General features: G+C 38.1%; 1 protein-coding gene across 1 annotated transcript; it reads left to right on the forward strand.

The window, feature by feature from the left end:
* Positions 1–284: 284 nt before the first annotated feature.
* On the forward strand, positions 285–13,839 carry CEP15 (centrosomal protein 15). Its single transcript, XM_082663670.1, has 5 exons — positions 285–386; positions 1,529–1,610; positions 3,022–3,145; positions 11,308–11,382; positions 13,554–13,839. Exons 2-5 carry the CDS (start codon positions 1,558–1,560, stop codon positions 13,686–13,688), a joined length of 387 nt encoding a protein of 128 aa, XP_082519796.1. The 5' UTR covers positions 285–386; positions 1,529–1,557; the 3' UTR covers positions 13,689–13,839.
* The last annotated feature ends 321 nt before the right edge of the window (positions 13,840–14,160 follow it).

Genomic DNA, 14,160 nt, shown 5'->3' on the forward strand with positions numbered 1-14,160 from the left:
CCCATTCTACTGTGATGTTCTGGCTTCTAAGACACCATTTTCACTCTCTGAAGTCTTTTCAACACATGCAGGTACCATTTTAAAAGCGCTTGAAATGGAGCTACCACCAAACGGATTTTCCATGGGGTTCCTGAAGTCCTCCGCCAACCTTCACTTCCTCAGAGAAGCGTCACTTCACTAGCCTTTGGTGAGGGACGCCCTCCTTTTATAAGGACGTGATGACATCACCTCGCGTCGCGTCGTGCTTGCGCAAAGATGGTGGCGTGGCCACGCCCAGGTCTGCACCGAGACCTAACGTCCACACAGTCGGCGGCGCCCTCCCGGAAGAGGTCAGTGTGGGGTTCGGAGAGTGAGTGAGTGAGGTCCTACAGCAGGACGGCCTGCGGGTGAGTGCCCCGAGTGTCCGAGTGTCCGAAGGACGGCTGCGCTCTGGTGGGGCGGATACTGTTAAGGGGGAAGAGGTAGGGTGATGAGGAAAGTTCCCGAGTCCTTCCAGTGTACGCGGAATTTGAGCGGTCCGTGGGCTGATGATTCCTAGAAGCAGCGGATCTTCGGTTCAAACGGCAGACGTTGTCTTGGGGTTAGTGTGAAGTGCTGATGGTGGTCGCAACAGAAAAGAAGTTACTTTGGACTCACTTCCAGGAATTTCCTTGACGCTGCATCCGAAACTGGGAAGAAGGCGGCGAGGATTGGCCTGCAGTGATTTCGTCGGAAAGTATCTGTAACTCGACCCCTTCCGGGCGAGCCTGTTAGTGATTGCTGTCCGCGGTGCTGAAAACAGAGCGGCGCCTTGAGGAGGAAACCCGTTGAGGGCAGGACGGTGTTTGTTTCCCTTGGCAGTGCTCAGTGTCGTACGCTCCATGTGTGTGTGAAGGAAGGGCTCAGTTTTTTTTAAAAAAATCAGTGCTGGACACTCAGGCGGTGAGCAGACAACCAGTATTAACTAAATAAGATTTAGGAAAGCCAGTGCTTCCTTCCAAGAAGGAATTTTCATTCCTGTTTTTTTATTACATCATTACAGCTCAAATTGCATTCTCCCTTTGGGCAGGCACCTTCAGCTCTTGCACCCAACCATATTTGCCTGCAGACTCAGTCTTCCAAGTAGTTCGCTAGACCTCTGTCTATATTGGCCCAGGCGCTTTCCTCTGTTGAATTTTACACAGTGGGGTTTTTTTTCTTTCTTTCTTTCTTTCTTTCTGTTGATTCAGTAAAATGTTGACTAGTCTTAGTACCAGCTGCTTGTTTGTTTTGAATTCTGATGAAGGTTAAAATGTGGGTAAAAAAAGAAGAGGGGAAATATGCTGCATTTACCTGTGTCACAGTGTTCTGGGATGCATCTGGCATATGGAAAACTATGTATCATGAGTAGAAGTGTTTTTAAGTGCATTCCTTTCATTTTATACATTATTATAGCTCAAGTTGTATTTTTCCCTTCTGAGAGAACCAGTGGATTGAGGTGCTGAATGATCAAATGTTGCAAAGCTGAGGACATGTGGTAGAAGTAACTTTAAATGTTATTACTTAGCAGAAAGCTTATAAAGGCAGCTTTGATTAAAGATGACGTCCCTGTTTGCTCAAGAAATTCGCCTTTCTAAAAGACATGAAGACATGTAAGTTTTTTAAAAAGGCTAATCTCAATGTACAAACTGTCCTGGCTTTATTAGTGAAACTGTGTGCATAGGAAGACTTAAAAATCTGTAAGTGTGTCATTTTAATTTTCTGACACTTGAGAGATTTTGGTATTAAGGCATGTCATTATCCCTCTAGAATAATAAAGATTAAAAGGTCTAATTGTGTTTTCTGTCTTCTTAATTCTTGTTACTAATATCTAGATAAATTCATTCTCCCTCTAAGCTTTCTATACTCCACATTGGTATTTAATGAACTTCTCTAAACTTCTTACCAAGGGCTGGCTCTCATGGGGGTGTGACTGTGTAGTCACAGGCCCTGCACTTGATGCTCTAACTTCACTATCTTGAAATCCTCAGTAATTTTTTTTTTTAACAAGGGACCCCAAATAATTTTTTGCCAAGGAGAAAAATTTTCATTTTGCACTGGGCCCTGCAAATTATATGGCCAGTCCTGCACTTATATTTAGTATTAACCCTTCTCTAACCTCTGTATTGTGGGCTCTCATGTTTTCCTTTAATTACCAGGCTCTCTACCGTGGCCCCCTAAGGTATTTTTCTTACAAAAATTACTGTTCAGAGACCTGGGGTTTTAGTTCTACCCTCAAGAACAGCCCTATGCAACACAGTGTTTCTTGAAAATCTCAACTATTTGGGAAATGGTTACACTGTTAGGTGTACCATTTGTGTATTTTTTTCTCATCTGATCATTTAATAAGACCAAAATCTTGTAAAAATGAGCATATAACCAGGGAGAAACTTTTAAAGTCCTCTATATATATAACAAAGTAGTTTGATAATTTACTTATACCTTTCTACATCTTTCTTCAATTACTGTTTTACCTTGTTGTGAGTATGCACGGGTAAACACAGCCTCTCACTCATATATGGAACCATCATCTTTCTCTTGGAAAAAGAGGAAAAAAATATTTTTATTGCTTCTTCAAACATATGGAAGTTTAGCACAATTCTAAATGTGTAACATAAGATTCAGGGGTACTGAAGTGTTAAGCAGAAGGTTTCGTATAGCAAGTTATATCAACGTATGTGTGGGGAGGTATATATAAGTATGTGTACAAAGGGATATGTATTACAGTTTGCATTTTCACTAAATATTTTTCAACACTCTACAATAATTTCAAAAGACCAGAGAGGTTACAAAAACAGAAACATGTACTTATAGCATACATATGAAAATAAAAATAATTTTACCAAGACTTAAGGCGTACTGAACTACCTAAGGTTTTCATTGTCTTATTAATTGACATAGTAATTGGCTTTCAAAACAGGTTGAACTTGAAGGGAGGTGCAATTAAAAATGAGTTATTTATCAGTGTATTGGTCAAGCAATAAAATGTTTCTTTAAACTTTATATAATCTTCATTTTCTCTAGAGTATCACAAAGATTAATGTTACTTCAACAAATGGAGAATAAACTTGGAGATCAAAACAAGGAAAAGACCCCTCAGATGCAAACAGCTGAGACTGCTTTACAAAGGAACCTTAGTCTTTTAAAGGTAAGATTCTCTGAATTAAATATATTTTCCTCATGTTGCAAAAACGTTTAAGGTCAACTTCATAACTTTGATTTTTGTAATTTCTTCGTTTTGAGTTACAGAAAGAATTAATGAGGTACTGTCTATTTTTTAAACCCATGTTAATTGGACCAGAAGCACGGATCCTCATTTTTTAAAATGAAAATACTTGAAGTTTGCTTAGGCTAAGGAAAAATCAGTCACCACAGGAAGAATTTTAAGGTCACCTTTGTGCAAGAATAAATACAAGACATAGCTTCTATCTTCCATCTTCTTTTATTCGTAGGGAGATCCTGAAACACGATAAAGCACCTATCATGTATTTAAAACAATTTGATTTTGCCCTACTGGGGCCACAGTCAACACACAGAATTCATATCTAAGATAACAGATTTCCCTGATCTTTTTTGATGGTGATGGAGGAGGTGGTCAAAGTATGTGATTGCGCAAGGCCTCACCATTTGGCCAGTGTGCCCATTTGGAGTAAAATCATATGTGTAACATTTTTGGCTGCTTGCTATACTTTGCTTCCAGAATTGTATGGCTTCATCCATAATTAAAACCCTAAAGTTTGCTTCCATTCAAGCTTCCAAGAGATCCTATGACTAAAACATTTGGTAGTAAGGCTATATTATTTAAGTTATAAAGCAGTGTTTTCAGTTTTTTATTGTTAAATATTTTCATCGATAGGCATGATGTAGTTCTCTTCTGTCCTCACTAGAGGATAAAGGAAGAGGAAAATTCAGTTATCTTCTCAGCTTCTGGCAGTTTGATCCACAGTAATTTAAGTCACAGCCATAGTGCTACCAAAGCATTCTATATTGCCATATGTCTTACTTGCCCAATGGTGTTTGCAATATTTATTTTTAAGTGGAAATATATAGGGTAATCTAGAATTTGCACGGAAAAGTCAGAAAATCTAAATTGGAAGTCTTGAAGGCTTGTTTGCTACTTATTACAGCAAGTACAGGTAATATTAAGTGTCTTCCTTTTAATGAGAAAGTATTTGATGAATGCCCAGAGGGTCCTTACTATTGAGCTAGTTCTGGGCAGAAAGTGAGGATAATAAAGTAAGTATAAGTTAGAGTTCTTTAGATCAAGTAGCTTACAGGCTCAGTTGATGACATAAGGTTGTCACACACAAAATAGAGACCTTGTATGATCAAACATTAATTAAATTATGTGGAATACTCAGCACTTTAGGAGTAAGTGTAAAAACTCTTTGAAAGCTAGAATATGCTATGAGGTCTCAGAGAGGAAGCTAAGCTGGAGCTGCATTTCAGTAGGCAGATGGGAAGGCATGCCATTGAATTTTTAAGGAAGATTCAAGACCAGAAGAAGAACGAATGGCCTTACTAATAATGTTCATGGGATCCTAAGCTAACTAGCTTGGAAAGTCACAGGAAACAAGGCTGAATATGTATTCTGAGACCAGATGAAGAAGTTGAGACTTGGTATGTAGAGATAATATAATATTGAAAGTGAGCCAAAAAAAAAAAAAAAAGAGAGAGAGAGAGACTTATATAAGAAACATATGAATGGGTCTTTAAGAAAGAGTCATTTGCTATTTAGATGCAAAATGATTTCAATAATGGAGAGATTGAATTTAAGGAAGGTAGCTCCTTGTCATATCTAGAAGGAAGATAATGAACCTAGTTTCATAGTCATTAGAAACCAGTTTGGTATGGTGTTCTTTCCCTGAATTATCAAAGTAATATATTCTCACTATAAAAAAACTTGAAAGAGCAAAGATGAAAAAGAATACCTTCTATATCATCTGCCCATTTAGAAATTAGTATATTTTTGTGTATTTCCTTTCAATCTTTTTATAAACATTTTTCAACTATCTCTTACATCCCAGATACAGTGCTTGCTGTTAGAGACGCAGTTTTTCCCCGTTTTTCTTTTAAACATACTTTGAATAACTGGATATGCAATTTTTTGTCCTTCTTTCCCGCATATTATTTTCTTTAACTTTGGGTATAATCTTAGTGGCTCTCTCATAGAAGTTATCGTGACAGTAAAATAAATAGGACTTGCTTACACAATTTGAGTTGGGAGAGACTTTAAAAAGCATATAGCTTAGATTCTTATCTAAATGTCTTTTTTTTTTTTTTAAGCATAAAAACTTTTCCCAAAGATATAAAATAGATAAAAGTGGACCTGCTTTGGCCCAAAGCCCTATCCATTCAGCCCTCTCTTGCCTGCACTGCTGTGGCTCTAAGGAGCTGTGAAAACCAATGATCTGGGCTAATCCCTTAATTTAGAGATGAGGAAACCATAAGGTAACTACTCCTAATACCCCTTTGTCAAGAACAGGTTAAGTTATAGCAGGATACGTACTTAAGTACGGAGTGCACTTGAAAATGGTACCATTAAAGCCTGGCAGCATTCCTATAAGATAGTAACAAAATAGGGATGACTGTATCACCGTCCATTATTTGACCTTACTCACATGTTCTGAACAATATCATAAACACTAAAAGGGCATGAGCTTTAACTTTCAGAAAGAAAGATATAACACTAGCATCTTTCAATGATGTAGTTTTATACTTAGAGAAGCCAAAGTTGTTTCAAAACTGGTATGAGTTGAGTAAAATTAATGGATAAAATGTAAACATAAAAAACAACAGCAATCCTATATATATACAGCTGGAAAATAGACACCACATTCATATTAGCAATAAAACTATAAAATATATAATTGGGAATGCTTTTAACAAGGGATCTGCATGAATGGTATTAAGATAATTATTACACTTCAGTGGGAGCTGTAAGAGAAAATTTAAATGGAGACATACGCCTTAATCCTGCCTGGGAAGACTATTATTTTTCTAAGTCAGTTGTCACAAAGTTATTTTTATATTTAATAAAATCCCAACAAAAATTTCTCTAATTGCACTTGAAAAAATAAATTAGCAAAAATATCAAAGCATGATTTTAAAAGGGGAGCAATAAGAAAGAGACTAATTCCATCAAACATATTAGTAAAAGAATGAATAGGAGTCTAAGCAGTAAAGAAAACTCACAGTGAAGGTTTAGTCAGTAAATATAGAAGGTAGCGGCCTTTGAAAACAGGCTCAGGGATTTTTTCAATTAGTATTAATACAATGAAATTTAGCAAAATCATAATGGATTTGAAAGCCAGAGACTGACACTTATACCATCACGCACACTGGAAGCGTGTTTTTTAATTGCTATAAAAATTTCACACCTGTGTAAAAGAAGGAATAGAAGAATGTATTTCCATGCACTTATCACCCAGATTCAATCATTATCGGAACACAGCTAGCCTTGTTTTGTCTATACTCCTCACTCCCACCCCTTAAGATCATTTTGAAGCTAATCCTCAGACATTGCATTGTTTCATCTGTAAATATTTCAGTATATCTCTTTTTTTTTTTTTTTTTTTGGCTGCATTGGGTCTTCGTGGCTGCATGCAGGCCTTCTCTAGTTGCAGCGAGCGGGGGCTGCTCTTCATTGCGGTGGCTTCTCTTGTTGAGCAGCACGGGCTCTAGGCTCACGGGCTTCAGTAGTTGCAGCATGCGGGCTCAGTATTTGTGGCTCACGGGCTCTAGAATGCAGGCTCAGTAGTTGTGGCGCATGGGCTTAGATGCTCTGCGGCATGTGGGATCTTCCCGCACCAGGGCTCAAACCCATGTCCCCTGCACTGGCAGGCAGATTCTTAACCACTGCACCACCAAGGAAGTCCCTCAGTATATCTCTTTCTATATTTCAATATTTATCACTAAAAGATCAGCACTATTTTAAGCAAAATCAAAGTATCAGTATCAACCTAAGAAATTAACAATAAATCCTCAAATATCCAATCAGGTTCCAAATAAAATCCAATTTGTAATTGATACATCTCCTAAATTTCTAAAAGTACTCCCTGCCCGTTTTTTCCCCCCTTTTCATATATTTGTTAAAGGAACTGGGTCATTCGTCCTGTCGAGTTTCTAGATATTGCTAATTCTATCACTGAGGTACCCATTTAACACGTTCCTCTCTTCCCCCTCATTCCTATAATTGACAGATCTAAGTTGTGCTGTGCAACAGAAATATAATTCATGCCACATATGTAATTTTAAATTTCCTAGGAACCATTTTTAATAACGTCAACCTAAACAGATTACGTATTATTAAAATTTCAAACAAAATACTTGAAATGTAACTGCTATTAAAGGTTAGTAAATATTTTATATTCTTTTTTCTTACTAGACCTTCAAAATTCAGTGTGTATTGTGTGCCTACAGCACATCTTAAGTCAGACTTGTACATTTCGAGGGCTCAGCAGCCACATAAGGCTAAGGAATACTCCACTATCAGTGCAGATTACAGAGGCCTGATCAGACTGAAGTTCGATGTTTTGGGGAAGAACACTCCTGTAATGCCAGGCTCTCTCTCTCGTTTTGGAATGTTAGTTGTTGATGATCATTGCCTAAGTATATTCATTAGGGGTTGCAAAAAGCAATATTCAATTATTTTATTCCTTCTCATTCAACTGCTAATTATTTATATTGATAAACTTCCCTTCATCAATTATTTGGTTACACTGAGGTATATTTCACAGAGGAAAAAGCATGATGAATGCTTGATTCTATTTAGTTTTCAAAATAATAGGTTGGTTCTCTAGTATCTTCCAAAAGTGACCAATTAGGTGTTGTTGGTTTTGGTTGCTTTTTTGTTTGTTTTTGAGCTGTCTGGGATTTGAAATTTTTCAATCCATTTCCATTTTTATTCCTACTTATTCTCAACTTGTCCCAATTTTACCAAGTGAGAACCTTGTCAGATTAGCTCCTGAGTGCTTCTGATGGCATCTTAACAGTCTGACAGTTTCCTTCCTTTCTGGTCTGATGCAATCTTCCAGGCTCATCATGTGCATTTGCTGCTTAGACCTGGAGTTGGCCATTGTTCCAAGGAGCCCTGGATCCTTTTGGTAGGAAATATGTTCAGAGCCCTCTATCTGGGCACTAGTGGGGTTTATTGCAACTTTTTTTTTTTTAAGATAAAATACATCAGGAGCTCATATCAGAAATTCCAGAATTCCAGTTTGCAAGGCTTTTAACTTAAAAACTCATGGATCTTGTACCTCTAACTTCTTTTCCTCAAACCAAAAATCTGTTCCCAAAGAATTTTCCAATACCAATGTATCCTGTGATACAGACAGCACTGTCACCACCCATGTGATTACTGAGAATGGTTTTCAGTAACATCCTTTTTACAATCCTTTTTGTCATTAGGGTGTATCTCACTAGGGATGCTCAGTCAGAATACTGTGTTCTAAGACCACTTGATGTAATTCTTCTCCATGTGGTTATGCCACCACTAGATAGCAGTTACGTTTGCTTCATTTTATGTTCAAATTTGTAGGGATTGCTTTTTCATTTGTTCTCTAAGTATATAAAATTTTAAATGGTCTAGTGACAAATCTATACAACAAGGCAACAAGGTACAGGTAAAGCTGGCCAACTAGCCTTTCTTCCTCTCCTCTTTTTTCCTTTTCGCCCCCTACCCCCTTGGGTGCTTTGTAAAAAAAATTTTTTTTTAAGTTTTTGGTTTATACTCAGGAAACTTTGATACCTCAGTCTGTATTTATTTAATGAATATTTAAGTACCTAGTACATACCCTGCCCTTTGTTAGATTCTCAGATTCTTAAAGGTTGTATGAGACACAGCCCTTACCTTCGGGCAGCATATGCTGTAAAGGAAGGTTCTTATATGGAAGTATTAAGATTTAACTTGCTATAGAAGGCTGGGGTCAAACTGCCAAGATTTGGGGTCAGGCTAAGGAAGGCATGTTTGATCCTCTGTGTTGTGAGTACCAATTTTTTTTTTTTTTTAATCTAGGGGATGACATATTTAAGGTACTTTTTAGCAAAACTAATCAGTTCCATGTTAGGTACGGATTGAACTAAAGTGAGATATGGCCTAGGCATGAGTACAAGTAAGTATGAAGTATTTGTTGAATGAAACAGCATTGAGAATGACATGGAAGAGCTCGAGGAGACATCCTGATGGAACAATACAGGGAACTTTGAATTTTTCAATGGCAGGAATAAGAACAGTTGGAGTTCGAGGATACTGCATAGGTATCTGAGTGGGTAGAATTCCCACTATTATACATTCAGTACATTCAGTGGAAAAAGATGAGTTTAGTTTTATCAGGTTGAGAAATAAGGGCTAGGAAGAAAAGTTAGCCATCCCTCCTCAGTAATAATTAAAGCTAGATCAGCGACAGTCTTGGAGAGAGGAAACTTAAAAAGATGGGGACAGATGTCACAAATCTTAAGAAAGCCCACCCTGGGGACTAAACCAGAGAAAAAGGAGCCAGCTGAGGAGAAGGAGTCCGAGAGGTAAGCGAAACACCTAAGAAAGTGAAATATGACTTAAGCTAAGGAAGAAGTTCTCTGGAGGGGTAATAATCCCTTGTTGAAATGCTGCAGAGGGGACAGTTAGGTGAGGCTGACTTAGGCCTGCTTTTCCAGGCCACACGTCCCTCCTCCTAAACTCATCTCCTGCTCTTTGTGTTGCAGATCTGCTCTTCTCTACGAGATATTCAGTATCCTTATTTTCTGATCTTTAAGAACAATGTTTAATCTTGCCTATAGGTGCTAGTGGCACCCAGATCTCCCAGTAAAGATAACTTTGTAACTGTTCTTAGAATAATGGTAAAATTGGGGTTCTGATTTTTATTGTTTGATTTCTAGAAGTAAAAAGTGGTTCTTCCAGGACCTTCTTAAATTTCAATGTAATCAGAAGACTTGGTCTCCCATGTCTGTTGTATCATCGGCATCAAGAGCTCTTTAAGCCTGAGTCTTGGCCGTGAACTTCTGGTATGGGAGAGACATGCTTATAGATGGGCATTTTATCCCTAAATTGTTGTCTTTCCCCTTCAAATCACCTTCCTCTAGACAGCAGGTGCATTACTGGTTGTGCAACTTTGGGGAGTCCCTTTAGGGAGTTTCCTGTTTTTCCCTTTTCCATTTCACACCCATTCCTTGCTCCCGCCGCTGCCATCTGCTATCTCTTTTCTCCTGTTCAGCGTTGGCTTCTTCACACCCCACTCCCACGCCCTTTTCCATCGCTCTCCTTCTGTCCAACAGCCCTGTACTTAGATCACTCCAGTGCTTGTACATGGAGCAGAGAACTTTCTCTCTTCTCTCGACTCACTAAGCTCAAAGGAGAGACAAAATTCACATGGCCTTCAACCAACACCCTGGAAACTTGACAAACCTAAGGAAGCACAAGGCAACACAGGTGCTGATTTGGGGAGTATTTATTTAACAGGGCTCGAATATTTCTGTTAACAACTTGCAAAGTCTTACATTTCTGGGTGTGAACTTTATGTACAGATCTAGATAAAATCTTTACTGACGTATGAATCAACCTTAAGTACACTTGTGTTTCTACAAACGTAAGAGAAAACACAAACATCTACAAGTTCAACTACAAAGTACTGCACGATACTTGAATGCCATCAGCTGAAGGATGTATCAATACTACCTAGCAATAAAACTTGCCTTTGAGATTAGCTTAGCAATCTGATACTAAAAATCTAGATAGCGTAGTGAAAGGTTCTTGTTGCAAAGTACTCAGGTACCTCATGGACCTTTTCAATATGGGAAGTATTTGCCTAAGTATAAAATTAAAAAATGGAATATTGAACAAATGTAATGTGTGTCATTCATATACCATTTGCATTATCTGGGCAGACTAGAACTCTTTGAAGGTCAGCCTAGCATGGGTCCGAGTATCTGATTGTTTTTCGTATCGGAATATTTGACTATTTTATCCTTCTGGCTGTTTTTAAAGGATTTTAAAGCTAAGTTAGTACTCTGAGCAGTTTAGAGGAAGTTCTTTTTCCAAGAATTATTGGCATTTCCTAGCTACTTAAAATGAAAAAGGCAGAACTTAGAAGTACCACCCCCATCCCTGCCTTTTATTTTAAAATAAGAAACCCTGCATCCTCTCTTTGAAACCGGTTAATTAAGCAGTGATCTGTCAGTGCCTGTCCATCAGTTCAAACTGTATATCCAGAGGAGAGTTGAAGCGAGAGATCTGGGATACAGATATTGCTATTACAGGTGCCATTTGTGTGTGTGGTTTAAATACATTTTGTTTTGAAAATGCTTCTGTTACAGGATATAGAAGCGGCAGAGAAGTCTCTACAGACCCAGAATCATCCAGTTCCACCGCCTGAGGTGGCTTCTCTTGAGGTGAGAATCTTAAGGAACAAATGTGAAAGAAGAGACCCTCAAAAAAAAAAAAAAAAAAAAAAGAAGAGAGGCTCTTCAGTTAGTAGTGCATTATAAGTGGCTGTGTATGTATATATCCCAGATTCCTTCATTCAGTAAAATAAATGAGATGTGTCTCACTGATCTCTCTATGTCCACAGTGCCATGCTTTGTATGTAGTGGGTAATCTGTAAGTATCTGGGTTTTAAAAAAATTTTACATCAAGTGAAAATTTTATCAAGACCTTGTGTCTTTTCACCGAGTCACTTAGAAACAACTCTTGTTAAATCCTAACAGACAATATGCACGAAATCTTAAGATGACAGCCTAACCAAAATGCTTTTCCTGTTGGCTGATGTTAGAAGTAGCAGCTCAGTCTCTTCACCAAAAATGCAACCAACGCTATTTAAATGCATATTATCATGCAGTATAGCGTGGCTTTTGTCTGTTTGATTTTGCTCAGTTCAAGAACAGATTGGGAAGATGGTTGGCAAAAATAAACCGTATTTGGTATATGAATGTATGTGTGCTGAAAGGGAATTTGCTACATATAGAATAGTTTGATTTTATATTTTTAATGACCTTTTTTCAATACAGTTTTTGTTTGCTTCCTAACCAGTGATGTGAATAGACTCAAAAATTAAAGGCTGAGAATTTGCCCTGCAATTTTCTGTGTCATCTAGAGTAATAAGGAAAGGCAGTGATCAAGGATAGAAAGAACTCCCGTTCAAAGTTGCGCCTTGGCCATGTCTTTTTCTTTGTTGAATTTTCCAATACCTTACTCTGGCCCGTACAGGGCCCACACAATAGGGGTTAATCCAGCCGTGAATGGCGGAGAAACACCCAACCACAGGCCTTGGTTGGTATTTTTCTTAGCTAGTCTCGCACAGCAGGATGACCTTTATTTTAAGTATGTCAGGCTACTTCTCAGACCACATGCATAGATGCATAGATACATGGAACCCCTCATCATTTTCAGCTTTCAGAGCCCTCATACTTTTTTTTTTAATAATAGCATCTTATTTTTTTTTTTTATGTTTTAGTTTTTACTTTTTGGCTGCACCAGGCAGCTTGTGGGATCTTAGTCCCCTGACCAGGGATCGAACCCGAGCCCACCGCAGTGGCAGTGCTGAGTCCTAATCGCTTGACTGGCGGGGAATTGCCCCCACCCCCTACCTTTTTAATGCTCAGTGTGAATAATTATGGCTCCCCAATGCTATCTAACTCTTTGACTGATTCTGAAAATGAGCTGGATAGTGAAGATCTCATATCAAATGCCCTCCTGTGACACAGAGCTTCTGGCATCTGACTTTTCTCTGGCCTCCTTAGGGCACTCAGCCAGGAAACCATGCAAGCGTGTAGATGCCGTACAGCAATGCAGTGTGAGCTTCTACAGCTTACAGACTGCTACAGTCAGTATAGGAACACAGCGTCTCAACTTCCAAGTTACTTGAATTAAAAATAGCTAGATGAAAAAAAAAATAGCTAGATGATGTTGATATTATTGTTATTATCCAAAAAAATGTGGGAAGAAGTTACAGTTTGCCATATCAGGTGCTCTTCTAAAAGATATAGCGGGTGCATAATTTTGCGGATGCATAACTTTAAATGTTTTTCCCCCCTACAATTAAGGGGTCAGTTCACCTGAGTCCTCTAGCATGCCCCTTATATTTCAGGTGCTGATCTCATCCAGGTCACATCTTTTTCTGTTAGTTCTAAAGCAGTTGTTCGTGTTGAATCATTTCATTGTGATAATTTTAGTATGGGCGATCATTTAGTATGGGATTGGGAACAGTAAACAAAAACTTTTAATGATTGTGTAGCCATAAATGATACTACTGGTAATAATCACAAGATTGGCCACAAGAGGGCGTGTAAAATCACAATAAAATTGTAAAACCTGTAATTCTGCCAGGCTCTAGTTTTACTGAGAAATTTGAAAATTAACACTAGTAAGTAGCCAGATTTTTTTCTAAAATTAACATAAAATATTCTGTAGAGGAAGTGCATTCTACGTATATGTGTGAGTGTGTGTGTGTGTGTGTGTATACGCACACACACACTTAAGTGAATAAACATTTAGACTATTATGAAGAGCCAAGTTCAATTGCTTGATATGCTTTTTTACTTGTGGATGTTGGGTTTTTTTCCAGACTCTTTACTGGGCATCAGTAGAAGAATATATTCCCAAATGGGAACAGTTTCTTTTAGGAAGAGCACCATATCCTATTGGTGTTGAAAATCCAAATGAAGCAGAAGATACCATTCAAAAGGAGGTGCAGCAATAGCTTCTTCACATACTGTTTGAAAAACCTATTTAGGAAAGCTGAGTGTTAAAGAATATGCAGGTCACTGCAGGAACTTTAGGGATCAGACATGTTCACATTGTCTCATTACTTCCTCGATGACAGTGAAGATTTGAGAATCTACTTGGAACTTTCGGGCCATCACTGGGAGACCTACTACTCTTTCAGTGTCATGAATTTGCTTTCTACCAAACCCATGGAAGTGTTAAAAGCTGATACTGAAAGGTGGACTGTTGATTAAATAAGCTGCTGAATGAGTGTTGTGTGCTGTTAAAAAAAAAAAAAGTCATTTACTGTCACTATCACCTAAACAGTGAATACCAGTAGCTCTGATTTTACATCTTCTATAATCTTTACTTTTCAGTTATTTTGTTATGGGGATAAGGCTCAGGATCCAAGTGGTTGTTTGCTCACTCTTTTAGCTTTTTAACAAATGAAAAGACAGTGACAATCG

The sequence above is a fragment of the Grampus griseus genome, assembly GCF_964374135.1.
Source record: "Grampus griseus genome assembly, chromosome: 10".
In the NCBI taxonomy this organism is placed as follows: Eukaryota; Metazoa; Chordata; class Mammalia; order Artiodactyla; family Delphinidae; genus Grampus; species Grampus griseus.